Raw genomic sequence first — 21539 nt, forward strand, 5'->3', positions numbered from 1 at the left:
CCCGAATAAGATCCTGATTTGCCGTCTTTGAAGTGGAATAGCTCTGTGGTAAATGCCTGGTCTCCCCATCCTAGAGGGACATTACCGTGGAGATCATTGGGTTGAGAAGGTTGAGAATCTGTGTCCAGGCTGTTAGGTGGTTTTTAGTGTGTGTGGGAAATCACTGGGTACTGGGGGAGACTGCGGGACGTTCATAGAGGAAATGGGAACTGGGCACTGATGGGTGCAGTGCTGGGGACATGGACAGTGTGGTGGTCATGGTGGGGACTCTTAACAGACCCTGTGTGTTTTGGAAGTGGTACTTATTTGGCCGTATTAGTAACAGTACCATACCAGTACTGTACTAGTCAGGTAGTTAACAAGAATTGTGAACTTCAGAGTGTTCTCAGTCTCATCATAGTGTTAAATACATTATTGAATTTTTCTGGTTTTTCACATGATTTTGTTTTTACCAAATGGAACATAACAGCCAAATTTTAGGTTTTACTTGTAATATACTCCTTTTCTTAAGGAGAATATTAAGAATATATTTGAAAATGTAGATGGTAGCAGCAAAAACATCCGTGTTTGGGGGAGTTAAAACAGCTTAGTAAAATATCTTAGGTTTGTCTATAAAGTCTTTATCTTTTATTTTTTATTTTTTTCTTTTTGAGACAGGATCTCGCTCTGTCACCCGGGCTGGAGTGCAGTGGTGCCATTATGGCTCACAGCAGTCTTGACCTCCAGGGCTCAAGCAGTTCTTTCAGCACAGCCTCCCGAGTAGCTGGGACTGTAATCATGTGCCACCACACTTGGATACTTTATTTTTATAGAGGCAGGGTCTTTCTGTGTTGCCCAGGCTGAAAGTCTTTATCTTAATAAATTGGGATCATGTGGAAAAAGCTAGCTGAGCCATCTTGGCAGCCTGTAATCAGTCTGTGTGGTGCTAAGGAATGTCCTACTGCTATATGGGATGAGAGGCAACCTGAGGTATTGTCGTGCTCTTCTTGTTCAAAAGATATCTACTACACTGAGAAATGGTTATGGAAATTAAACCCTGCACCATAGAGAATCAAACTATACATTTAGCAAGTAGATTAGTTTTGTTTATTTATTTCTTATCAATTTTCAGTTGTCAATGTTTGCTACTTTTTAATTTCCCAAATAACCAGGCATTATAAAATTCATTGTTACTAACATTATTATTTGGTGGCTCAAAGAATAGAAGATTTATACAATTAGTTTAACTGCAGGAGGAAAATGTTTGGAATATTGCAATACAGGTAGATTGTAACTCATATTAATGAGTTGTAAATATTTCAGTGTATTTCTATTTGTAGATCCTGTAAGTAGTAAGGATCATTTTAAAATGATTATTAAAAGACTGAGCGAGTAGGCTTTAATTTCTTCATGGCTTGAGACCTGCTTTCTCATTTTTATTTGACAAAAACCCCAACTTGGACACTTGGAAAAATTGTTCTGATTTCTGTCTTTCACAACTCGGAATCTTTTTCCTGCGGGTGAATGCACCTTTCTGTAAGCTGTTGTGAGGCACATTGATAGTTCTCTGGTCTGGGTTACTGTCTTTTTCACGAGATTTACATTTCACCTGTTATCAAAAATCACTTTGTCCTTAGGAAAGTGGAGCCAGTGAATGGCCTTTCCATAAGAAGGGAGGGGAGGTATCAAATGCTGGGATCATTCCTAGTTCTAACGTCCTCAGCTAATTGGCAGACGTTGGGGGCACAGAAGCATGTCATCTTTTAAGAAGACATTAGCATTGTGTTGCTTTTAAATTGGATATAATAATTGTCTAATTTTTGGGGGGTGGAGAGAAAGGAGGCAAAAACTATGGGAATTATTTAATTGTGACTAGTTAAAATTTTAGAAGATAGGCTCTTGATGTGTTAAAATGCTTTGTTTAATGTTGTGATTTGGTTATAGAGGCATTTTATGAAAAGCTGCTAATCCTAAAACATTTTAAGAAAAAAAGTATAACTTGTACACTACTGGATTTAGTTTCAGCTGGACTTGATGGTGTAAGGCAATTTAAATATAGAGGGGAAAATGTTTCTGAATAATCAATAATTTAGAAATTATTTTGCATACATAGAAATGCTATTGAGGAAAGCTCCCAGTTGCTGTCTCCGAAGGACTTCTGTTTGCTGCTCTCTCTTGTTTTGCAGTATTTACCAGTATGCCTTCCTCACATTTTTGTCCTCAAAAAATTCCCCATATTTCATTTTCCCCTTTTAGCTCTACTACTCAGTGAGGCTTAACCTTACCGTTTTCGTTACAGTGTTTCTGTATCCTTGGGACTCATGCCCTTTACTCCCAGCGTGGAAGTCGCCTGACTCCCCCACGTAGTGGTTTCTGGCTGCGTGATCCAAGGGCAGTTCTGGCACACCTGCAGGCCTTTCACACCTCACGCCTGTTGCGAGTGTATTCGTTCAGTTTTGTGTAGTGGCGTCTTAACCACTACTTTATTCTGTCTGTACACAATAAAATTATTAGTAATAACATTTTTACATGTTAACAGGTGTTAGTAGCACAGTGATATGAATAATGTAATTGTATCATCAAAGTCTAGGCATCTTAGATTTTCTGGTACAGGATTATAGAGGAAAAACCGAGTAAAATGTTGAATATATATGTTTTTAGCAGCGGGCATGTAATTTAGAGTTTCTAAAGAAGAGTGATGTCAGTGAGGCATTAGTTCATGTAGTTGCTGACAGTGATGTTGACGTTAAGGTTTCTGTTGCTGCTGTTGTTTACAATGCTCATGTTTTGCAGACAGTGGTCTTGCATTTATAGTATCTTTTGTCTGGAAGAACGTGTTAATATCAGATAATGCTATAAAGTTTACATTTTCTAAATTTTATATGTATCTTTTCAAATACTTAGATGTAAATATTTGATTTTTCATTTTGAATTTGTCTGACTTTTGTATACTAGAACGTCAGAGTAGATAATTATGTGTCGTAGAGCAAAAATTCATATCTGTTTCCATTCTTGAAGACTTTTGCTCTATTTGAAATGCTGAAGAGAAATGTGTTCATTTGAAGCCTGTCTTGCACCTGTGACCCAGCTTGCAGTGTGCTCTGTTGATGCCAGTGCTGTCCAGTAGAACTCACTGCAGTAATGGAATATTCTCCATCTGTGATGTCCACTATGGTAGCCACTAGCCCGGGTGCCCACTGAGCTCTCGAGATGTGGCTAATGTGACTGAGGGAACTGGATTATAAGTTTTATTTAATTTTAATTAATTGAAATGCAGGTTGCCACATGGAGCCAATGGATGCTCATTTGGACAGTCCAGGCCTGGCTACTCTCTGTGCCCAAGTTACTATTGTGAGGAGGGTGACCTTTTGAGTGGGATGTTGGGAAGCAGGAGAGTGAAGACTGAGGCCTTGGGGGCTTCCTCCGTGGGCGGCATTGTGCTGCGCTTTCGTAATGTATTAAGTCCACTTTCGTCAGTGCTTTGCAGATGAGCGAACAAAGACTCAGACCAAGGAGCTTCCGTAGGGTCACTTGCTGGTGATTGTTTCCAAAAACATGACTTTAAAGTCCATGTTTTTCCATTGTGTTTTGTTGCCTGCTCACAAGTGATTCATTTTTTTTTTTTCATCATCTCTTGAATGGCTGTGGTGCCATGCCTGGGCTGAGGAAAGGTGGTGCATGAACTTGAATAAGAGCTGGCCTCTGCCTGTTGTCAGCTCAGTGAATGGACATGATACTGATGTGGTAGGGGGTTGAGATCCAGGCTCTCGTTTCATCTCTGCCGTTAACTAGTGGTTTAGTCTCAGAGAAGTCACTTGCCTGTGGGACTTCCAGTTTTCTCAACTATGTAATGTGGGAGTCCGGCATCAGTATAGTGTAGTTGCAGGTGTCTGAGATGGTAATTCTTAGGTAACATAACTAGGATTTTCCTGGCACTGGGAGTGTGTGCTGTCACCAGGTAAAAGAGTGATGATTTATAGCTGCTGTTGGTGGGAGGACTTGGGGAAGGAGTGCCCATGAGCCCCTCCTTCCCCTATGAGGGGAAGGCTACTCATAGAGTGGAGGAGAGCACAGAGCAGTCGCAGTCTGCGTGGCACCACAGTGGGGGTGCTGGAGGGAAGGAGGCATGTGAGAGCGTTCGAACTGGACACAAGCAACAGGTAAGGTGAGAGAAATAGTCATTGAAAACTTACTCTTTTTTATTTGAAGCCTTATTTAATTTTTCTTTCATTCAAGCATAAGCAGATCAAATATTATCATCATTTTACTGAAATCTACTTGACCATTTCCTTTCCTACCTTACCAAGAAATAGTAATGGTGAACATACTTGTTTTGATAATCTTAAATCACTTTAATACCACCCTGATTTATAACTGTTGTGGACTTGAAAGTATGCTTTCAGTTTGGAGGTGTTTGGGTTTATTGTTTCAAAAGTGATGATGGCAGTGCTAAGATATTCCATTCTTGCAAAGCTCAGTCTTTGTGTGCTGCGGTGGAAGTTCTAGAATAAGGGTGGGGGGAGCTGGCTTCCTTGGCTATCCCCATGGCAGAGCATCAGCCCCGTGAGAGAGTGCTGATTAAGGGAGCAGTGCTTGGCAGTCCTTCTCATGCTGGAACAGTCCCTGTTAGGGATGGGCAGCCTCCGAAAAACCAACCTCTGACTTTCAATGTGAAGGTCTTCCCAGCATAGCTGAGAATTAGATGAATATTCATAGGGATAGTACCAACTTCAGTTGAGACACACACACATGCGGCCTCATAAGGTATGCTACTGTGGGAGATTTATGAAGTTTACTTCATATATTCAAATTGATAAATTCAAATACTGAAACCTGTAAGTTTTCAGTATTTGTAAAGTGATTTCTAAAGCATGAGAGCATTACGATTGTAGTAAGGATGTGGCACTCCAGCGTGGGAGACAGCAGTTCTGTGATGGAGCTCTGATGTGTCAGCCTCATTTTATAATCAGCCGTATGCTGTCATTTTTATGCAAAATTTTTTGTTAACTTTTAAGCTTCCTTTGTCACAGAAATGAAGAATATATGACTTATACAGCAGGCTTTCTATTCTAGCCTTGAATATAATTAGAAGGTGAGATTTAACAACTTCCTTTAATAAGCCATTCTGAGTCTTTCTCTATATTTTGAAAATTTGAATTAAACCAAGATGTTAATACTGAAGTTTAAGTTCATGATTGTTTTGTGCTTAAAAGAGATGAATTTGATACCTTTTCGTCATTTTCTGAAGTATTTTAAGAAAAGTTACTTTACTAGAAACTCTATACTCTCCACCCCCAAATAATGGTTTAGATGACCAAGAAGGGGAAGAGTGCTCCTGAAACCCAGACACTATTGGAACAGGGTAAATTTAAAATTAAAATATTTACTGCCTAGATGAAGAGAGCTATGTGGAAATACAGTCAAGCTTTTATCATTAGAATATCACAGGAAACATTTGTTTCTCTTTAAATATTGGATTGAGCTGTAAATCTTTTTTTTTTTTTTTAAGATGGAGGCTTGCCCAGGCTGAAGTGCAGTGGCATTGTCTTGGCTCACTGCAACCTCTGCCTCCCAGATTCAAGCTATTCTCCTTTCTCAGCCTCCTGAGTAGCTGGGATTACAGGTGCCTGCTACCACAGCTGGCTAATTTTTTTATTTTTAGTAGAGACAGAGTTTTACCATGTTGGTCAGGCTGGTCTCGAACTCTTGACCTCAGGTGATCTGCCTGCTTTGGCCTCCCAAAGTGCTGGGATTACAGATGTGAGCCACCATGCCTGGCCTGAGCTGTAAGTCTTAATATTGCATTAGTTAATACTACTGGAAAAGTCATTTTTTAAGAGTGGAAAAAGTGGTTATTACTTCAGAGAATGAGTCACATCCTGGATTAATTGAAATCTAAGGACTTTTATCATTGAATGGTATATTGGGAATTACCAGTGGGTAACCTATAGCTATGCCTTTTCTCAACATACAGAGCATTGACTGCTTCAGAATATTAATGGTTTTATTTTGCCAGTAAGAGTGTCTAAACAGAAAGATAATTCCCCTGGGATTCTAGAAGCCATTGTATATTTATATAAGACTTTGTATTTTTATGTCAAATTTAAATTTGTGTAACCAACCTGTTATAAGAAAAACCCCACAGATTAGCATTAGGTGTGCTATTAGTGTCTGATAAATACAGAAATAATCAATATTGGCTCTAAATGTGTACAATTAGTTTGAACTTTTTTAGAAAGCAAAAAAAAAAGTACACAATATGTATCTTTTGTTTCATACAGTTGCTGTGATTGGCTGGTAAATATTTGTCAAAGAAAGAAAGAACTGAAAGCTCGCACAGTATGGCTTGGATGTCCTGAAAAGTGTGAAGAAAAACATCCCAGGAATTCTATAAAAAATCAAAAATACAATGTGTTTACCTTTATACCTGGGGTAAGACTATTGCATTCTTGGAGATGGGTTGTGTGTCAGACATTGCTGGCTTCCTTTGCTGTAGGACGGAGCCTGTTGAGACTCTGACTTAGGTATTGAGTTGTGTCACATCCAAATCAGTGTCCTTTTGCTTTTGAACCATCTGTGTTCCCAATAATTGTTAAATAATTCATGTATTTTTAATGGCTACATCATAGAGTGCAGCTCAGGAAAATGTACAGTTTGATTATTGCCTTCAGTTCTTGATAAACAGTATTTATATTATTTTAGAAATATAGTATAGACATAATGAAATAAAGGTAAATAAAATGATCAGAAAACAAGTTATGCATTTTATTTGGCTGGGAACTAGTTTGGAGAAAAAAGTAAATGTAATGTTTAAGCCCTGCCAAGAGATTTCACAAAGAAAATGAAACATTTTTTTATATTGAAATGATACAGTAACAAAGTATCTGTAATGTGCATATTTATATATAGATGTCTTTGCTACTTCATATTATAAATCTCAGACCTTGTTATATTGTTATATCATTAGTTATGTTTAATTGGGTATTATGTTAATTTTAAATACTGTAGTTTAAATATTTTATTACTTTTTTGTTGCTAGTGATATTACTGGCTTAAATTATAAAACAGTTCACATACAATTGGAATAGTTGAATACTTTTTGTTTTTTGTATGTCATTCCTTATTTTAATAGATTTATCTATCTTTCTAAAGGAAAAGGAAGCTGGTATTGATTATATTTCTATACCAAAGTTTTTGACATGTTTTAGGTCTTTTATTTGCAAGAAAAGCTCTTGATTACATGGAATGTGGGCAGCTTTGTCTTGTATATTTAATTTAAATAATCATGCTGACATTGTATTGGGCATTGATTTTACCCCCACCCCCACCTCATCCCCATCCACCTAGTGATTGGCAAATACTTGGTATCTAATGTACTTCTTTATTAAAACCCACAAAACTAATGGCTTCATAATTAAAAGACTGATCTTTTGTCAGGATAATAAAATGTAAACTGTCTTATAGGCAGATAAATATTCACATCTTTATTGAATGAAGCCACTGTTTTCTGCTTAGGTTTAAATTATTAAATACTCACAGATCTCAGAGATTGGCGTGTTTTCCTAAAGGTCAGCAGGTTCAGTCAGTAGACAGTAGAGTATTGATTACAGTCGTTTAAAGCCAGCAGTGCAGCTTGACTTTGATCAGTGTAAGTCCACACAGCCTGCCCAGATTGGCTGCATGCTGAAAATACCTGTGGATGTGACTGTGATGATTACCATGTATATGAGTTTTTTATCTTAGATTGTCTCTGAAATTAGTCTTTTCATCTAAAATGTAGTATTTTAGAAACATTTGGTAATTACACAGTAGGAATTCTGTGTCATTTTTACCACCAGTGGCAATTTCTAAATTGCTAATAGATATAATTTATGCTAACTGAGATTTTAAAGAAATCACTAAGGAAAAAGCACTTCATTTCCTGCTGAGATTAATTTATGAAATAATTCAAAACATTCTTAGACAGCGGGTTGGACGTGATTATGAACATAAATGCATTGTCAGTGTAACTGGTTTTGAGGCCCACACATCGCTGTATGATGATGCAGATAACCTCATTTTCTGAAAACAAGTTGCAGACTCCTTAGGTCAGCAGTGAGCACTTAACCCATTGCCCTGCTTGGTGAAATTTTCATACCTTCCAAGTGGCGTAGAAATGGCATCCAAAGAGATTGCGATTTGTAAGTTGCAGGTTTGCAAGTTTGATTTGAATTGTGGTGTGCTGTTTGAATTATTCTCATCTGTAAACATAAGTTTTGTTCCATTTTGATTTTCAGTGTAAATCTAATAATTAGAGGCATTTGTGAATTGAGATCTATTCGTATATTAGATCTTGGGTTTTCGTCCCTAAAGATAATGATTTGAAGTAAAAACCAAAACCAAAACCTTGCAGTACTGAGATTCCTGATATTTTATTAAATGGTGAAATTTCTTTTATATTTGAACATATTAAGAATTAACAACCCAAAGACCGTAAGAGTAGGTGAGTAGTTGTCTTCTTGAAAATTGGTCTGCAGTTACAACTTCTTATATTTTGTCTTTTTTAATGTTTTGAGGGAAGTGAATACCCACAGGAGATTAAGGCAGTCTATCTCGTGAAGTCAGCCTGTTCACATTTGGCTTGTTCACTCAGTCTTTGTAAAGCCACCTGGATGTCTGTGTTAAAAAAAAAAAAGTGGCTATTTATTTGTTTTTTACCACTTCATAAATATAAGATTAATATGTCTTTTCCATTGTAAGATTTTCTGAGTCATTATCAAGATACACCTGTATATTTACTGGCTTACTAACATTGGGAAGGTTTTGCTATCTTTTTTTGATGTTCATGTAAAAACTTACTAAATGAGTATGGAAAACTGGAAAATCTCATATAAGAAAAATAAGAAAACTTTTAGGTGACATTTTTTAACATAATTAAACGTCCTAATTGTCTTATTTTCAGTTTATTTAAAATATATTTTGGGAGTAACCTTACCTTTCTTTGTAATATAGCTATTAGAAAGCCAATGTGAAAATTAATACATTTACTTTGAATCAGAACATATTCTTACTGATGGAAATGTGGTTATATGTTGTGCTGATTTTAACTGTTTAATTTAGGTATTAAATTTTTTCCTTGTAGGAATTTTGTTAATTTTCTCTTTTCCTTTTTAGGTTTTGTATGAACAATTCAAGTTTTTCTTGAATCTCTATTTTCTGGTAATATCCTGCTCACAGTTTGTGCCAGCATTGAAAATAGGCTATCTCTACACCTACTGGGCTCCTCTGGTAAAAGAAAAGACTTTAAAAATTAAGTTAAATTATGAAATATTTAGAATATAGTTTTAAGAGTTGAGATGGTTAAAAGTTAAGTTGACCAGATTTTACAAACATGATGTTGTTGCAGTGCATCACTGAACTTCTTGTAAAAGATTTTGCTGAGTGACTTCAGTCCCTCTGAGAACCATGGGAAGCGTGGTGGTAGCACGCTGCCTGTAGAGCGGTGGCAGAGGGGTTTTCCTTGGTCATTCTGCACCTGTGTTAAGGGTACAGGTCATCAGCAGCTCCCTCCTGTGTGATGCAGCTGTTGGGAATGGGGCTGTGGGTCTGTTCTGTTACTCTCTTCACACCCTGACCATGGTGAGCATTCTGAAATATCCAAGTGCAGTACATACGATGTCTGGTTGACATCTCAGTGCATAAAGTTTTTCAAAAGGCCAGTGATGCAATGATGCTTGTCAATGAATGTTTCCATTTCAAGCATATGCTGTCTTGATAGTCTTAAGCTATTGGCTGATAGTTTTCATTGACTTTTAGCTTGTACAGACAAGATGTACATCATCTTTCCTCCTTTCATGGAAAAATGTACTACTTCCTTTATTTTTATTCTTTGGGAGCTAGAGTCTCACCCTGTTGCCCAGGCTGGAGTGTAGTGGCACAATCTCGGCTCACTGCAACCTCTGCCTCCTGGACTCACACAGTTCTCCTACCTCAGCCTCCTGAGTAGCTAGGATTACAGGCGTGTACCACTACACCTGGCTATTCTTGTGTTCTTAGTAGAGATGGCATTTCACCATGTTGGCTAGGCTGGTCTCAAACTCCTCACCTCAAATGATCCACCTACCTCAGCCTCCCAAAGTGCTGGAATTACAGGCGTGAGCCACCGCACCTGGCCTCTACTTCCTTTCTTGGATTTGCTCCCTTTTGGGCAGATGACCCGAGGAATCTAGGTAGGAAACACAGAGAGCGAAAGGGTTCCTTCAGTGAAAGAAGAGTGCAGTCCTCGGGGGTCCACGTGAGTGTGGCCTTCCACATGGAGAGCCGAGCTGTCTGCTCCTGAGGGATCTGTCCTGGCCTGGGTAGGCTCCATCTCCCTAACCAGAGAACTCCAGATGAAGCAGGAGAACTGGAAGACAGATTAAATTCTTGTTTCCTGGACAGGCACAGTCAGGCTTTCCTGTTTGCCTGTAGTAAAACCATGCTGAGGGACATTTTTTGATTTCTCTTTCACATAGACTTCATAGTAGGGTGGATTTGAGGAATGAGTAACTTTATATGTAATATAAACACAAAATTACTAGATAAATGAATACTTTTTAGCTTATTAAATTAGTAAGATTGAAAGAGACGTTGGAGCTGAGCATGGGTAAAACTGTAACACTGTGGTGCTCATCCCATTAGTATAGATGCAGCGAGCTCCCCCGTTGGTGTGCATAGTGTGCATGCACACCTGTGTTGCCTTTATGGAGGGTCATTGATAATATATATTAAAGACCTGTTACTTGAGGAATTTATCCTAAAGAAATGATGATTGATCAAAGTCTAAAGAATGTCCATTATAAATATTTTAAAAAATCAAATGTCTAACAATAGATTATTTAAACTCTGCTATATCCTGTGTACTTGTTGGAATACTGTGTAGCTTTAAAAATGGTGATTAGGAAGTGTTTAGTAACATAAAAGTTACATATTAGAATAAGTTTTAAAAGGTGGCTCAAAATATGTGTAGAATGAAATCCACAGTTCTTTTGATCAGTCAGTATTGAGCTCCTTCATGTCCAGCCCTAGTCTAGGAAATGTTGATACAACAGTGAACAAGACAAACCAAAGCCTGTTCTAACAGAATTAAAATTCTGGGAGAGAAGGCAGTATACTCCTAATGCCACGTAGCCAACCATCAGGCTATGAAGAAGAAAATGTGAAGCAGGAAAAACGAGTAGAGGATGAAGGGGGTGTTCTATATGGGATGGTCAAGGAAGGCCTCTTTTGCGAGGTGACATTGGAATGACATCTTACTGGTAAAACAGTCAGACGGATATGAAACAGGGAAGAGGGTTGCAGGCAGAGGAGCAGCTGCAGAGGTCTTGGACTGTTTTAGCGTGTTCCAGGGTGTGAGGAGATCATGCAGAAGAAGGGTGTGGGTGGGAAGAAGTAGTTGGAAAGGAGGTCACAGGGCCTGGTGTCAACTTTTCCAATCCTCTCAGATTTCGTCCTGGGTGGAAAAGGAAGCCGTGTGTTTGTGTATGTATTACATATATTCACACACAGAAGAAACACTGAAGTGTATACAACAGAATTTTGAAAGTTGTTGTTGAAGCTAGGTAACCGTGGAAGGGGGTATAGATAACTATTTTTCCTTTCTTTTCTCCACCTTCCACCACATTAGCAGTAACCAATTCTGAATGTGAGATTATAATTCCTGTGTATCTGTTAATAGTTTTACTACGTTTATATCTATCATTAAAACAATACGCAATACTATTTTGTATGCTTTAAAAATTTTTATAAAGGTTATCTTTTTTTTTTTTTTTTTTGAGACGGAGTCTTGCTCTGTCACCCAGGCTGGAGTTCAGTGGCCGGATCTCGTCTCACTGCAAGCTCCGCCTCCCGGGTTCACGCCATTCTCCTGCCTCAGCCTCCCGAGTAGCTGGGACTACAGGCGCCTGCCACCTCGCCCGGCTAGTTTTTTGTATTTTTTAGTAGAGATGCGGTTTCACCGCGTTAGCCAGGATGGTCTCGATCTCCTGACCTCGTGATCCGCCCGTCTCGGCCTCCCAAAGTGCTGGGATTACAGGCGTGAGCCACCGTGCCCGGCCTATAAAGGTTATCTTAATCTGTGTGGCCTATTGCAACATACTCTTTTTTTTTTTTTTTTTTGAGACAGAGTCTTGCTCTGTCACCCAGGCTGGAGTGCGCCGGCGCAATCTCTGCCCACTGCAAGCTCTCCCACTGCAAGCTCTGCCTCCTGAGTTCACGCCATTCTCCTGCCTCAGCCTCCCGAGTAGCTGGGACTACAGGCGCCTGCCACCATGCCCGACTAATTTTTTGTATTTTTAGTAGAGACGGTGTTTCACCGTGTTAGGCAGGATGGTCTCGATCTCCTGACCTCGTGATCCACCTGCCTTGGCCTCCCAAAGTGCTAGAATTACAGGCGTAAGGCGTAAGCGACCACGCCCGGCTGATTATGATTTTAATGTATTTATTTCTAGCCCCTTTTTTTCTATTCATAGCTTTCACAGTTGTATTTACTGCTTAAATATCATTTCCCAGCTGGGTGCTCATGCCTGTAATCCCAGCACTGTGGGAAGCCAAGGCGGGAGGATATCTTGAGCTCAGGAGTTTAAGACCAACCTGGGTAAGATGGTAAAATTCCATCTCTGCCAAAAAATAGAAAAATTAGTTGTGTGTGGTGGTGCATATCTTTAGTCCCAGCTACTCAGGAGGCTGAGGTTGGAAAATTGCTTGAGCCTGGGAGGCAGAGGTTGTAGTGAGCCAAAATTGCGCCACTGCACGGCGGCCTGGGTGACAGAGTGAGACCCTGTCTTCAAAAAACAAAAAATTGCCTCGTGGGTTAAAACTGTTTTAACTTAAACAATGATGGTCTGAGAACACAAATTCTTCTTAAAAAAGTAAAGGAAAATGTATTTATGTATATTTTGCTTCGGCCTTTTGAACTTACCATGATTTAACTAGCTTTGAACCAAAGAAAATGTCCTTTAGATGGTTCTTTATGAAGAACTTTATTTGATTTGTTCACAAAATTCATGATCTTGGCCATACTTGAGTGAAGTGTGCACGCAAGCACACACACATCTGTTTATCAAGACAAGAAAACATTTCTTTGTTTTTTCTTTTCATGTGCTCGTTCATTTCCAGTTCTAGCTGCAATTTTTAGTCCTTTAACTTGAATTTTCATCCTGTTATTTTGAAGTACTTTATCATTTTTTGACATATATTAGCTTTAATTATTTTTGGATAAGTACCTCAATAAGCAACTACTTCAATATTCATGTAAAAGATGTTGTTATTCCACTACATTTGCGTTTTAAGTTTTTAGAGAAGTGAAAAGCCACTTTTTCCATTTGAATGATGCTTGACGTTGCCTTCTGATACACCTAGATGAATTCTCTCGTGTCCTGAGTATCATATTGTTAGATCTGAGAATTGATCTACTTTTTAAATCATTTTCTTTTGTTCTTTGGTTTGGCAGCAACCACAATTGATGCTACCTTTCAGATAACAAATGATGAATAGTATGCTTTCACTGTTTATATGCATCTTAACCTTTGATTGAGCAAATCTCTTAAAAAGTTGATGTGCACCTTACGCTTACCTTCAAATCCGAGAAGCAAGCGTACTAGGGCATGTTGATTCTTTTAAAAAGCTTTTAAAAATGTTGAAAATCAAGACAGTTTGAAAAATTAGACAAAGTTAAGGAATAATTAAACATACACTAAATCTAAAGAAATCTCTTTAAAGGAAACTATTTAAAATAATGCAAATTTGAAAATACATATAGATGTCTCTTTTTAACTGAAGAAAATGTTCTTCCACAAGAATTCCTCATAAGCCCTTGAGTTCTTGCATTTTCTGTACCAGTTTATATTAACCCCGTTGTGTCCAGTGCCTGTAACACTATGTGATCTTTTTATATACATTGACTTCTTTTCAATTTTTTCTCGTTCTCTAAGGTTCTATAACTTTCTCAAGGAAAAGATACTAGTTAACATTTCCAGATTTCTTCTAGCCAAAATCCTACCACTGAGGCATAAAACCATTTTACAGTTGTCGGTTGTAAAATTCTATTTCTGTTGTTCACTAATTTTAAATAAAACAAGTTACTTCAAACTTACTCCCTCTGTTCTCTAACTAAAATTGAGATGTTTTTGAAAACAGTGATAGCTTAATTAATATTTCTTTTTAAGTTACTTTTGGTAATATTATTTATTAGCTCTAGGTCTGAACTAATGTATGTTATATTTTCCCGTATAGTAGAAGTGTAAATTGAAAATAAGTTGATTTCATTACATTATCATGTCTGGATGAAGATTACCTTTCATATTCAGCTTTCAGAACAATTCTTTAAAGCAAAGCTTGTGTTCAGAGTAACAAAACAGAATGTCATGCTTCTATCAAAATGAATGAGGTAGAATAGATCTGTCTATGCAGAAGATCTTTAGATAAAGACAGCTCTGGCTCTAACAATTTTTAACATTGTATCTTCTATATAAAATGTCTTCTGCTACTTTGTTAATAGATAATTGGCAACCAGATAGGCTGTAGGCGAGAAATCAATCTATGAGGACTTTGATTTTTCAGTCTTATTTAAAAATCCTTCCTTCCATCCACTCTTTTTTCATGTGCGTGTCTCTGCATTAGAGGTGTGGGCAAAGTAAGAAAAGGAAAACAAAATACAGTTGCTTGGAATCATGCAGAGACATGGTTACTTACCCCCTTTGTGTCTCAATTTGCTTATCTGTAAATTAGAGGTAAAGATACATACTTTGTAAGACTTTTGCGCCATTTAAAAGGGGCAACTCATTTAGGATACTTGGAAAAGTGTATGGCACATGATAAGCCGTCAAAGGCAAACCTATAATGTACCCATCTAACTTTTTCTCCTTTTACAAAAATGTGTATTGTTTTGGACTCACTCCACGTGGTTCTTGGGTTATCTGGAGAAATAGGAGAAAGGCTGTGGACAAGCCATGTGAGAAGAAGTCCATGTTGTCCAGTCTGTCTGACACACTCGTGCACAAATACTGCTGTTTCCAGGATGTCAGTAGTTTATATGGCCCTTCTGCTTCCAGTTTTGATTTTTCTAGGGAACAGTGTTATAGCATAAACCTCTGACCTGGTTGGTACCGAGGTAGTGGGAAGACCCAAGTGCTCCTACAGTAAGACTTGCTTACTCCAGTCCTCCATAAACCACCAATCTGTAATGATCCATTTAAGAACTCAGATCTAAACTCTTACGGTAGAGGCTCATTTATTGTAGACTCCAGTGGCAGAAGGAAATGGTGGCCTTAACTTCCCTTTCCTTTAGTCTCTTTTATGTTCCTAGGCTGGCCATTGGGCATTTCCTCAGGATAGATATGCTGGAGATGGACGTGATGGTGGTGACATCTTTTGGATGTTGAGAATCCTACACTTGTGTTACTTATTCAGAGAAACAGATTTGGAAATGTGTTGTAAGGCAGCTTGGACACTCTCATAGTCCTTGCCCGAGACCAGGATCCTGTTTCCTCTTAACAGTATTTAACTCCTGTTTTCAGGATTTGGGACCTAACCCTCTTTGTTCTGTCTTCTTTAATACTACTTCATTTGAAGTAGGAGCTTAATTTCACTGACTTCCTTGAGTTCTTAGGAACTAGCACATTTTTGTGGTTTATGATTACTTAATGAATTTGGTTAACTTTTGCTGTCTTTAAGCCATAAGTTTAAAGGGGTGAAAATTAGAGTCACCTGGAGAGTTTAACATATGTGTCTGAGATCTCTTCCCTGGAAATTAGAGGTAAAAGTACACGTTTCAGATAGGGTTGGAGCAAATTTGTGTTCCAAAAGTCTTTCAGGTGATTATGATATGCTTACCTGATTAAAAAACACTCCTTTAAAATATTGTCTATACTATATAAATAAAATGTGCTTGCTAATCACTTTCATTCTCTGTCTCAGTGAGTCACAAACAGAACTTTAAGAAGTTACCTCTGCATCATGAACATGAGTCTGTAGCAGTAAATCTTCTCTTACGTGGGAATAGCTGCAGACAAGTATATTTTCTGGATTCAAAGATGCATGTTTTTTATGTTATTAAAATTGAGCTGTGGCTTATAAAATGTATATATTTACAATGCTGTTGTCTTCCTACCCAAGACTACTACTAAAATAATACTGATGTATCTTAAAACTAGTGACATCGTTGAATCAAGGAAATAGAGCATTTCGTCATATGACTCTGTGCTATGAATTTCTTACTTGTGGACATTCAGGTTATTTCTAATTTTTCATATTCATGCTGTGATCCTAGAATTTTTCCTTTAGGATAAGTTTCTAGAAGTAAAACCGCTTGGTTAAATATGTGCAAATTTTAAGGCTTTTGATAACACCAACTTTCTTCGAACTTTTTTGGGGATGTCTGCTGCTTTTGCTTTTCATATTCATTTTCTTTGTTTTTCTGTTGCTAACTCTAGTTCAATAAAACGATGAATTTATATTCAAGTTCTTCTTTGTCTCTAACTAATAGGCTTTTTGATGACTACTTTTATTTCATTGCTGCTTTGTCATGACTTGTTATCAGCTTTGAAGAAACTAGCCATCATTCCCTATTGTATATTCTTCACTCTATTATGGAGACATTTATTATAATACAAAAATTTCTTCTATTAAAATTTTGTACTTCACACAGCTGGCATCACTCTTAGTCATAAAAGACTGAATGTGTTCCCCTTAAGCTTAGGAACAAGGGTGTTTGCTCCCACCAGTTCTATTCAACGTTGTATTGAAGGTAAATAGGGCAGTTAGAAGAAAATGAAGTAAAAGGCGTCTAGATGGAAAGAAAGAAGAAAGTCTCTCTCTAGTCACAGATGGCTTGATCTTGTTTATAGGAAAACCTAGGGAATCTACACACGAAAATATTGTAACTAAACAAAATGAATTAGCAGGGTTGCAGGATACAAGATGAACATACAAAAGTCACTTGTATTTCTAGCAATGACCATCCCAAAATGAAATTAGGATAACAATTCCATTTATAATTTCATCAAAAAGAAAATAATAGGAATAAACTTAAAGCATGAAATTACATACTGAAAACTATGAAAGAATTTTGAAAAAAATGAAAGGTCTGAATAAGTGGAAAGTCGTTCATTAGTTGAAGGACTTAATATTGTTAAGATGGCAGCACTCTTCAAATTGACCTACAAATTTAATCCAATGCTTAACAGAATCCTAGCTGGCTTTTTTTTTATTTAAAAAAATTTTTTTTGGAGAAATTGGCAGATTGAGCCTAAAATCCATATGAAAATACAAGGGACTCAGAGTAGTTAATACATCATAGAAAACAATAGATCAAAGTTGGAGGACTCACACTTTCCCATTCCCAAACTTACTACAAACTGCGTGATCAAGACAGTATGGTACTGACATAAAGATAGGTTCATAGATCAATGTAATTGAGAATCCAGAAATCAACCTTGACATTTATGACACATTGATTTTCAACTAGGGCACCAAAATAGTAACTCTTATAATTCAACAATTAAACCTAGGAAAGAAGTAGGTAAAGGGTCTGAATAGACATTTACCCAAAGAAGATATACAAATGTCCAATAAGCATGTGAAAAGTTGTTCAACATCATTAGTCAGTAGAGGAATGCCAGTTAAAACCAGAGATACTACTTCACACCTAGTAGGATAGCTACAATACAAAGGGCAGACAGTAACAAGTGGTGGTGAGGCTGTGGAGACATTGGTACCCTCATGAGTTGCTGGCGGGAATGTAAAGTGGTGGAGCCACTTTGAGGAACAGTTTGGCAGTTCCTCAAAATACTACGCGCAGAATTACCACGTTGTCACCCAGAATAGGAAAACCCATAGAGACAGAAAGGAGATGTCATTGCCAGGGCCTAGGAGTGGAGGGAGTGGGAGGTGACTTCCAGTGGGCACGGTGCTGCTTTTGGGGTGATGGAAATCTTCTAAAATTAGATGATAGTGATGGTTGTACAACTCTGTGAAGGTACTAAAAACGAATTGTATACTTTTATAGTGTTAATTTTATGGCATGTGAATTATATGTCAATAAAACTATTATCTAAAAAAAGAATACAGTGTGTGCTAAAGGACCTAAGTGAGGTCTTACTCTGCTCATCAGCCGTTGTCTTCAGTGGAGACCAGGGCAAATACATGGCACATGCCGTGCCATGCCTGCCTTTTTTGCAAGTGGGGCACATCACAATTTGTTCATGGCTGCTTTTTCCTTGAGTCCAAGAGTGGCTTCAGGATACTTCTCAAAACAATGCTTCCAATAACCCCTGGGAATACACTGGCAAAGATCAGAAAGACATCATGGTGTTTCAGGAGACTACTCATAGTTCCCTAGTGTTGAAGGATACGGCAGTATTGAGTGGGGGACAAGGCTAGAGATCTGTCTGTTCGTACAGTTGGGGACTTGGGGAGAGCACTGTATTTCAGTGGGATAGCTGGGGAGAGCCTGGGTTTGGCTGGGGTGCCACACAGAATGCAGTCAGGCTGGAGAGAGGTGTAGAAGGAAGCACAGTTAGCAGTTGGAGGAAGGAGCCATAGTATTGCTTATGGACGATGGCAGTGGGATGGGTAGAGAATTGGGCCGTCAGTGGACTGAGGCCAGCTTTGGGGTGACTGGATAAAGAGGGGTGCATGGCACCAGGAGAATGTGCTGTCCAGGAAACCAAGGGATGGGGAATTAGAAAGAGGGCCTGGTGAACGATTGTAATGCACAGAGGAATGGGAAGTTTCTTGAGATGGCCCACCTTACTTGAGAGTAGTTTTAGTCAAGTGGTGGTGGAAGGAAATTGTGGCAAGTGGAGAAGTAAACTGGATGTGAAAAGGTTTCCGATGGTGCAGAGTGCAGACTAAGGGCTCGATGTGCTCAGGGAGAGATGGTTGTAGGGCCAAGGGAGGCTCATGATTAGGGGGAGAGCACACAGTGTGGCTGAAGAGAGATGGCAGAGGGGCTGAAAAGGAGTGAGAGACACAGGCTGTCAGGTTGATTTTGAATGGGAAAGAGACTGGAAGAATCCATGTTTAAGTCATGACTGTTGAAGGGGTTTTCAAATAGGACACATGAGAAAAATACCATTTCAGTAAATATAAGAAACATTCTCCAGCAGCACACTTAATTTGGCCTATTGGTTATACAGAAAACAAAAAACTGAAATAAAATAGATTATTTTGCTTTCAGTGGACATACATCCAGTGTTCCGTTATTTACCGTTTTGACTGAAGCAAGGTCATCATTAATAATAGAGATTGACTTGAAGAATATTTCTGTAACATGTCAGAAAATATATATGCAGCCTTTAAAAATGATGGGCATTAGCTTTATATTAGTCGTATAATGGGCTTCACAATAAATTATGAGGATATAAAATTTTTTTTCTAGATAGCATCATATTAGTAATAGTCAGATTTTTGCTTAAAAGTGAGATGAAAGCACTATAATTGTTCATTCTACTGGAGTTATATAATAATGCACTATGTAAGAAAATTGATGTGTGATTATCTATCTGGGAATTGTTTTGTGTTCCTAAATACTTTTATTCTGTAAGAAAAATTTAAGTACAGAAATTAAGTATAAGATTTTTATGTCAGTGATTGTAAATTTTGTATTTGAATGCCCAAGTATTCTAAATGTAATTTGTGGGTTTATCGAAGATTGTTAATTTCTTTTTCTTTGTGTTACTAGGTATTTTCTGACATTTAGCTTGAAGTATATATTAGGAGGTGAATTAAAAATTTTGGGAGTATACTAAGAGTTGTAAACCTTTTACAGTGAATCCTTTTGTAATATTTCATTGTTACTTTTTGACGTTTTTGGTTTTCATTTATTTTATGTTTTAGAGAGTAATATAAATGGAAGGAAAAAAGTTAAACCAAGTAACAAATAATTTTCTCTTTTTTGTTAAAGTTCAGTTTTCTAAAAATACCTTCTTTTATTTTATAGGGATTTGTCTTGGCTGTGACTATGACACGGGAAGCAATCGATGAATTTCGGCGTTTTCAGCGTGACAAGGAGGTGAATTCACAGCTATATAGCAAGCTTACAGTAAGAGGTCAGCAAGTGCTTTAATCCTGCTTAGCGTTTGCTTACTGTAATTATCATTTTAGAGTTAACATAACAAATGTATGAAAACATTTTAATTCTATTACTGGAAATAGTATTATGTGATTGTGTATGATATCTAATTAATTTCCTTATAATGTATAGTGCATGCAATTTTAGGGTAGACTTTTGTTCATTCTCTAGATGTTTGGATGTATGTCGTGCACACATATATACAAACGCACACACAACCACACAGGCATGTACATATATTATTAATAATCATATAATGTGCCCTATTGGTATATACATATTTTCTGAGAGGCATAATGTCACTTTATCTAAAATCTATCTTGGTATTGTATTTTAAACACACTCATAAAGGTCAAACGTCTATACCATGGCATTAACCTATTCTTAAGTACAGAGGCCTTTGAACAACAGAAATAAATATCGTGATCCGAGATGGTAACTGATGCATGCACGTTTCTCCTTAACCTTCATTCAGGGCCTTAACTCTTGCTTCACTTACATCTTTCAAGCGCTTGTTTATGATCTTTCAGTCCATAGTAGTAAAAGAAGCAATGTATTAAGAAGAGAGGGAGGAAGATGATTACAGGTAGGCATGAGACAGTAAAAAAGTGACCGAAAACCTTGGGAATAAGGGAGATGCTCAAAAACTGAATGGGTATTCATAATAACCCCAAAGTCTGTTTAAAAAGTTTACAGTGGATTTTTATCTTCTGTATGTAAGAGGACATTCACAATGAATTATTTAACTTGAGATAGTACCTTCAAAAATGACTTACTTTTAACACCTTATTGGGCTGTATTTCACGTAACATAAAATTTATCCATGTAAAGTATACAATTCAGTGTTTTTTGGTATATTCATAAAGTTGTGCAGCCATCACCATCACCGTCATTTAAGTTTAGCACACTTTTGACATTCTCAGAAGGAGCCCTGAATACATTAGAAGGCAGTAGTCATTCTCTGTTTCCCTCACCACCCTACCCCAGCTCCAGGCAGCCACTGTTCTCCTTTTTTGTCTCTGTGGTTTTGCCCACTCTGCACATTTCATATCAGTGGAATTATGCAACATGTGGTCCTTTGTCACCAACTACTTTCACTGGGCATGTTTTCAGGGTTCATCTGGTAGTAACTTTCATCAGTACTTTATTTCCTTTTGCTGCTCAGTAATATTCCAGTGTATGATAGAGCATGTTTTGTGTATCCATTCATTAGTGGATAGACATTTGGGGTTGTTTCTACTTTGTGACTGTTGTGAATAATGCAGCTATGGACATTTGTGTACAAGCTTTTGTGTGAAAATTGTTTTCATTTATTTTGGATATATACCTAGGAGTGAAATTGCTGGATTATTTGGTAACTCTATGGTTAGCGTTTTAAAGAATTGTCAACCTGCTTTCCTAATTGGCCACACCATTTTACATCCCTACCAGCAATGGATGAGGGTTCCAGTTTTCCCACATCCTCACCTGT

General features: G+C 37.7%; 1 protein-coding gene across 15 annotated transcripts in view; it reads left to right on the top strand.

Annotated features, from left to right (window-relative positions):
- ATP9B (ATPase phospholipid transporting 9B (putative)) overlaps positions 1–21539 on the top strand; it is a 287191-nt gene that overhangs the window by 30171 nt on the left and 235481 nt on the right. For 11 of the 15 annotated variants that reach the window (XR_002518773.2, XR_002518774.2, XM_009192938.3 and 8 more), the window contains exons 3-5: positions 6261–6411; positions 9133–9246; positions 19937–20045. Coding sequence is in view for 12 of the 15 variants with exons in the window: in XM_009192938.3 (XP_009191202.2) it covers positions 6261–6411; positions 9133–9246; positions 19937–20045 (374 nt within the window). In the remaining 3 variants the exon portion in view is untranslated. Of the gene's footprint in view, positions 1–6260; positions 6412–9132; positions 9269–19936; positions 20046–21539 lie in introns of those variants that run through there. The other 4 variants (XM_009192944.3, XM_009192946.4, XM_021930228.2 and 1 more) reach the window with 3 other exon arrangements.

Source organism: Papio anubis, chromosome 19, assembly GCF_008728515.1.
Source record: "Papio anubis isolate 15944 chromosome 19, Panubis1.0, whole genome shotgun sequence".
Classification (NCBI taxonomy): Eukaryota; Metazoa; Chordata; class Mammalia; order Primates; family Cercopithecidae; genus Papio; species Papio anubis.